General features: G+C 42.7%; 1 protein-coding gene across 1 annotated transcript; it reads right to left on the reverse strand.

Annotated features, from left to right (window-relative positions):
* Positions 1-912: 912 nt before the first annotated feature.
* LOC126272609 (uncharacterized) lies at positions 913-6,334 on the reverse strand. The gene is made up of 2 exons (XM_049975553.1): positions 6,157-6,334; positions 913-2,906 (listed from the first exon to the last, which is right to left on the reverse strand). The coding sequence occupies exons 1-2, from the start codon at positions 6,235-6,237 to the stop codon at positions 2,481-2,483; spliced, it is 507 nt and encodes a 168-aa protein (XP_049831510.1). The 5' UTR covers positions 6,238-6,334; the 3' UTR covers positions 913-2,480.
* Positions 6,335-7,568: the final 1,234 nt, after the last annotated feature.

Below are 7,568 nucleotides of genomic sequence, written 5' to 3' on the forward strand. Positions count from 1 at the left end.
TTTGTCGTTTGTAAACTGGGACCAACAGCACCGCTTCACACAACAGCTTCCAAAACACAATATAAAATACAATTGTTAACTATGTTCTTTAATTTTTAAATATTGTGCTTTTGTAACTGTAAAAGCAGATTCACACCTGTACAGTCATGATTCTTTTGGTTTTCGATTTTTACCTGTTGCTCATTTGATTTTGTGTTACCTATTTACTTCTTATTCTAACCAAATAGTACCAAATTACATGGTAAAAATAGGAAATGGGAACGCGTTTTTATTTGCTTTCTCTGAAGAGTAAGGTGTTCTCTTTTTCTACTGTATATTTTTTAACTTCGGTGTGTTTCGTCTCTATTTGTGATGTTAAACTCGGTCATCTTCTCATAATCTTTGGGTTTATCTTGCTCATAAAGCTAATTTTGGTACCTGACTATAGTTTTCAAAATTTAAAATATTTGATTGTTGATTTTCTGGCACAGTTTGTTAATTTTGTACAGTAACCAAGGTTATAATTGCAAAAAACAATCAGATCTACTTAATTCTTCGTTTCAGCACTGTTTATTGATTCTATGAACCAGATATTTAATGTATATTTTCTATTCACTCTCACAGACGATGTAAGGAGGAAAAAAATGATTTATAAAATTTATAACATTCAACATTGCAGGAGTAAGTAATAGCATTACCGAAGAACAAAAAATTTCACATATAGGTAATTCTGCTTGGAATGCCAAACTAAACGTAATATCAGACGATTAATGGCAGATATAAGTTGCGAATGCAAAATAAAACTGCAATAAATGATACTCAACGTGAGAACTGTCGGACGTTGTAGGAAGTGCTTCAGCGGTATTTGTTTTCCTGGTAGAGATCATTCATATTTCCTGATGCAAGTTAAATGAGAAATTACATAGACGTAAATAAATAGGAGAATATCAACAATCTGTTGACAAATTTATTTCACGATTTTTGTAGTTTTGCCATTTTCTTTCATTGTTGTTTATACTGCCCAAGACCTGGGGCTTCAAAAATTAAGTATTCTGTGTTAGTGGAATTGTTCACAGGTAGCAGCATAGAAGAAAGAGAATATTTTTCAATTGAAACAAAATTTTTATTATAAAAAGAATAAATAAACGAGTTTTGGAAGACAATAGTCAGATCAAAACAATAGGTTTCCTGACCTTTATGATATACGAATAATGCGGGCCTCTGCGGACACAAAAATGGCAAGACCAGCATGGAGGAACAATAACCAAAAGGAACCATAATACTGATTACACACTTAAATAAATCTGTATCACAGGTTTGCGCGTCTTTGGTGTCTCAGCTTCGTAGAACAAAACTTATCGACAATGCATTCATACATGGACATAAGAAATCAACAACTGGTTGATTTAGAACGTTTACACGATTCATTTATGAAAACTCTGGCATGTCCATTTCTTAGAGGCACAGTAACATAGCAGTCCATAGTTACATATTTCAGCATAAGTACTTAACATAATCACAGGTGTTAGCGCCACCTGCAAACTTCATTATTGTTCCTCTGTAGTAAATCAAAAGATACGTTTCAACACAGTCCCACAATTATGTCTTCAGCAACACGTCCATTTAAAACACTGAAAGAAGAACCATTGAAGTCCTTTCGTTTTAAGACACTTTCTTCTACTATGACAATTGATGAAGCCGAGCGACTGATTGAAGGAGCACCCCGATATGGATACAGAGCATTAAATGCACTGATGGGCGCTTTGTGATGGTGGAATATCTCCTTGAATAATGGCTGAGACGATTTAAACATGAGAACAAAATTATGCACGAGATTCGTGTTGATGCAGAACTCGATTGATTAGATTGTCTTTAACTTGTGCAGTCTTCATCTGAGGTGATAGGTGAGTTTCCACCACCCTAGCCATCACGGTCACGAAGGCATTCCCAATGCACACAGAAGGCAAACTTCTGTCTTCCAGTGTAGACTGATGGACACTGAAGCAGTATTTATTCTTCTGACTTTCACTGTAAGCTAACCCACACTGAACCAGCAGGTGGGTATTTGGGATGAGTAGAGGAGGTAGATTTGGATCAATGGAAGGCACTTGGATCGTGTAGTTTTCGATGAGAGATTGGTACTTATGAATGGCAGTGGAGTGTTTCTGTGGGAAGGTATGCAGACTGTACCACTCTGGACCAGCAGGTGGCATCTCAGAGGAGTGATTATAGTGCATGAGGTAGATTTGTAATTGGAGATACATGGTGTACCACTGGAAAGGTAAGAGCCTTTTCCTGTTGGGAAAATATTGGTTGTTTGAAACCTGTCCACATACGTCGAGTATCATTTGAGCGAAGTGGATGTTCTAGTTTGCAGAAAGGGATGAATGAGCCTCTCGTGCTTCTGTTGAAGGAACGTGGAGACAGGCGAGGTCCAGTGAGAGTTGTGGAGTGCCGAGTTGGTTGCGGCCACGTCTTCTGGGCAAGCCGAGTTGAGCTTCTTAAGAAACGATCACGAGGCCGCCTACTACGAATTGCAGGCACTGGTCGTGGATGTGGAACGCACTGGCGAACGTGGCCTGCTCCTTCGGCGTCATGCTGCGCGATTTGAAACGCCGCGTGGTGGTGACGGTGGGGGCGGCGGCAGCCGGCGGCGAGACGGGTGCTCTGGGGGCGGTGGTGGCGGAGGCGGCGGGGGCGGGGGTGGCGACGGCGGCGGCGGCGGCGGGAGCCTTGACGCGGCCTCCGCTCCCCGTGTAGGTGACGCAGCCGCCGCCTACCGTGGCGACGACTCGCACCTTGCCGCCGTTGCCCGTGTAGCAGACGCTGCCGCCGTTCTGCTCCACCAGCACGCGACTGTCGTTGCCCGTGACCTGGATGCAGCCAGAGTTGCTGCGCACACGGATTTTGTTGCCGTTTCCCACTATCTGCAAAAAGACAACAGGACACACTTCGTTAGTCAACGCTACGAAAAATTATCCCATACTACGTCTATTGCACTTTTAATTTATGTGTAATATATTGTTATGATTGTTTCAGTATTTATAAAATATTAACATTAACGCTTCTCGCAAATAGCTGCCACCTTCAGATGTGATAAAATCCACTACAAAACTGCATACAGATTAGATGACTTCGTGATGTTTGTAGTGCGAGTTGTTTTTCTTATTCGGGTTTGACAGAAAGTGTCTGAAAAGTTTGTAAGGCTGCTGCAGGGGAAGTTGCGCTCAGCAATAATTATTGAAAAAAATTCATCACGTTACTCCATTTCCGAATTATTTAGCATCGAAGTGAGCCAATCACGTGGATGCGCGCAAAATGCAAGCACTTGAGTGCGCTGAAATTCGGTAATGCGCAGACATCTGTGGGTCCGTATGTTAGCACTTGTTCAAATGCCCATTTCCAGTTAAACGTGTCCTTTTCAGAAGCGATAAATTTAAAATAGGAGAGCACAACCTGCGTTATTCCATTGGTGGAAACCAAGTGAAGAACAAGTGTGGCGACACTGTCTTTCGCTGGCTACTTGAATTTGCACATGTGATGACCTGAATGGCTAACTTCAACGTTTAAATAACTCGGAAACGATGCAACTTAGCGATTTTTTTTTCTCAATAATTATTTCAGTGAACAACCTCCCCTGCAACCCCATTACAAGTTCCTCTGACTCTTTCTGATCATGCTGTACACGGTAACTCGAAAAGGACTTTACAACTTTGGAATGATATAGAAATTTGTTGAGATAACTTACAGAATCGGCATATGAGTTATTTTGTAGCGAACACCCTCAAGTTTCACATAAAAGTATCAAGCGTCAAAATTCGATTTGACAACCATTTGTGATGAGGCAAACATCCCACCCGTAATCAACCTGTTGATTTATCACGTCGCTGTGAACGACCCGTCACACCAAAGTTCTTGTACCAAGATTAAATTGTAGACCTGATCGGGGATTCTTTAGCATATCCGGTGCGAAATTTACGACTAACAGTTGTTGCAGAGTTCGCTTCATGAAGCCAAAACACTCCGCTCCAGTGAAAGTAGCTATTTTAACTGTGCACTACGCTCGCGCTCCTGGTGGCGGAATGGTGGTACTGATGCACTATGTGAATCAAACATGAGATTGTTTGCTACAAAATGACACATCTACCGTAAGTTGTCTCAATAAATTTCTGTATCATTCCAAAGTTGTAAAAGTACTTTTTGACTCACACTGTACACCTGAAAGAAGCTTTGTGGTAGATTTTATAACATCTGCAGATACTGGATATTTTCCAAAAGCAGTAATGTGGATATTCTGCATATATTTAAGCGTCCGAGACGTAATGAATTATTATACAAACGTTTACAAAAATCGTATGCTTCTAGCTGACAATATGTAAATTTTTAAAAAAATCTTTTAATTTATGTTAACGCTCTTTATAAGCGTTACATATTCCATTGACTTAAAGATCAGAGGCAATGTTCGGTAAAAAAAAAAGTTCATTAAAATGGCGTCACAGTGCTGGTACAGAAGAAAATATTTCCACTGTTCCCACATGATGCGTAGACAACCACCGTAGGTCGGGTATTACACGCTCTATTACTAGTTTTGCCCTTCACACGAAAGTATATTCGGATATTCATTGCCCTGAGGGGAATACCTGAAAGTTTCGAAAGCTCCACTCAGCACCGTCGTCAATGGACGCTGATAGCACAGCAGACTATGTATTCATCCGCGGCCGTTGACGACCACTTTCGAGAAAGGATCGACATTACCATCGATATGGCTGCATGGGCATGGCCCGAAAGCCAATAAATTGAAAAAAAAAGGAGTAATTCGCAACTATTTCTCCGAGATAAGCGGCACCCCATTTCAGTGCTTCGACCATGGAAAAAGCTAGGGAGGCACTGGGAAATTAGCGCAGGCCCCCAAGTATAGGTAAGACGCGCTGACCCACGGAGGTGGATTATGTGCATGAATTTCTGTTAATTATTGCTACTTTAACACTTTTCCCCTGTCACTTACTGTTACTGCGTCCTTTCTCAATTTTTGATGATACTGTGCCATATTCTGGTACGCTGTGACATTTGTTTACCGCTATGAGAAAAATACTGTTAACTATTAAATGAACCGCAGTTAGGTGTTACCTGATACGCATGAAATTTGCAGCAGAACCAGTAAATAATTCGTAGTTAAACACATTTTCATCCATTATTAATATACAGAGTCTGTGTAACATTAACGTGGGAAACGAGTTACTGCTATTTCAATAAGATTTTTAAATACGTGCAAAGGAACTAATTTTGTTTGACACCCTGAAATAAATGTTGATTAGTCTGAGACAGTATAATAATAGTCTAAACTAATTGTCAATAAAATTCCTCTGGCTACGTGACCGGATTGTCAATGTGTAAGACTTCCGACGCTTTGGCCACTAATGCAATTGGCCTTCCACAGGGTGTTTCTGTTAAGCCTATTTGCAATAGTGGCCGAAATGTCGGAAGTCTTACACATTGACAATCCGGTCACATACCCAAAAGAATTTTATTGACTATGACAATGCCCGCGAAAGTCAACGTTTAGATTTAAATCAACTAACTATTTGAGTATTTTCTTCAACCGCTGCTGTTGCTTACGGAAGTGAGCATTACCGGTTTTGCCTATTCGTACCATGGTTGGGCTTCGTATGTGATATTTTTACTGATGAAACGCGCAATCAGGGGCTGTATGTACACGGACCCAGTCACTTAATACATGCATCGTTTTATTTCGACGAGTTACATTGGAACCGGTATCAACTGTGACGCCCCGTTATCGTCATAGAAATATAAATATGTTGTCACCACAACTGTTCAATAAAGCCTTACAAAAGCACTAGTACATTCTCAGAAAACTTTACGCTGAACATTAAAAGCAAAAAATTAATATGAAAGCACAAAGGCCGCATTGTGTCGCAGGACGTGTCACTGACCTTGTTTTATTATGTTGTCAGTAATAAAAATAATAATATGAAAGCGATTTGCAAGAGCTCAGTTATTCAATTTTGTCGATTACGAAAATAAAATGAAAGCGAGTTGTAAGAGGTTTACTGTTCAAATGCACCGATTACGAGACACATTTTGGTCAAGGTCAGTGTTACTACAAAACCTGCGTTCTTTTTGTCGAATTCAAAGTGCAGAGAAGGTGATGGTACCAACCTGTAGGATGCCGGAGTTGGTGTCGTAGCGCAGACTGCGGCCATTGCCGACAACGACACTGGCTGTGGCTGTGGGCGCCATGAGGAGAGAGGGAGTAGTGTGAGCTGGGCTGAGCTGCCGCTGCTTCTGCTGCTAGTCTGGGACTGGCTGGCTGTGCGCCGGCCGCCGCTATATGACCGCGCGCGCCCGCGGCCGGCGGGCAGCAGTACTTCCCCGGCAGGAAGCCCCCGGCCCCCGGCCCCCGGCGCGCCGACCTGCCACGGCGGCTGACACGCCTCCGGCCCCCACCAAGGAGGGCAGTTCCGGCGCCGCTCGCGCAGGTCCTACGCAGCCTCCGGAGTAAACAACGGGCCGAGGTCACGGCTGGCGCGAGCCTGCGGCTGCTGTGGCCTTCGTGGCGGCCCTTACGCCCTGTTAACACAACGCACCGGGTGTAACGTCGTCCGTAAGGTTTTGCTCATTTACTAACCTCCACTCGATTTAACAGCCCGCTTTTGCGTCTCGCATTATACAGGGTGGTCCATTGATAATGACCGGACCGAATATCTCCCGAAATAAGCGTCAACGAAAAAACTACAAAGAACGAAACTTGTCTAGCTTGAAGGGGGAAACCAGATGGCACTATGGTTGGCCCGCTAGATGGCGCTGCCACAGGTCAAACGGATATCAACTGCGTTTTTTTAAAATAGGAATCGCCATTTTTATCACTTATTCGTGTAGTACGTAAATAAATATGAATGTTTTAGTTGGACCACTTCCTTCGCTTTGTGACAGATGGCGCCGTAATAGTCACAAACATATGGCTCACAATCTTAGACGAACAGTTACTAACAGGTATGTTTTTTAAATTAAAATACAGAACGCAGGTACGTTTGAACATTTTATTTCGGTTGTTCCAATGTGATACATGTACCTTTGTGAACTTACCATTTCTGAGAATGCATACTGTTACAGCGTGATTACCTGTGAATATCACATTAATGTAATAAATGCTCAAAATGATGTCCGTCAACCGCAATGCATTTGGCAATACGTGTAACGACATTCCTCTCAACAGCGAGTAGTTCGCCTTCTGTAATGTTCGCGCATGCATTGGCAATCCGCTGACGCATGTTGTCAGGCGTTGTCGGTGGATCGCGATAGCAAGTATACCCACAGAAAGAAATCCGGGAACGTCAAATTCGGTGAACGGGCGGGCCATGGTATGGAGCTTCGACAACCAATCCACCTGTCATGAAATATGCTATACAATACCGCTTCAACCTCACGCGAGCTATGTACCGGATATACACGATGTTGGAACTACATCGCAATTCTGTCATGCAGTGAAACATCCGGAGTGGCCGAACGGTGCTAGGCGCTACAGTCTGGAACCGCGAGACCGCTACGCTCGCAGGTTCGATTCCTTCCTC

Source organism: Schistocerca gregaria, chromosome 5 (genome assembly GCF_023897955.1).
Source record: "Schistocerca gregaria isolate iqSchGreg1 chromosome 5, iqSchGreg1.2, whole genome shotgun sequence".
Lineage (NCBI taxonomy): Eukaryota > Metazoa > Arthropoda > Insecta > Orthoptera > Acrididae > Schistocerca > Schistocerca gregaria.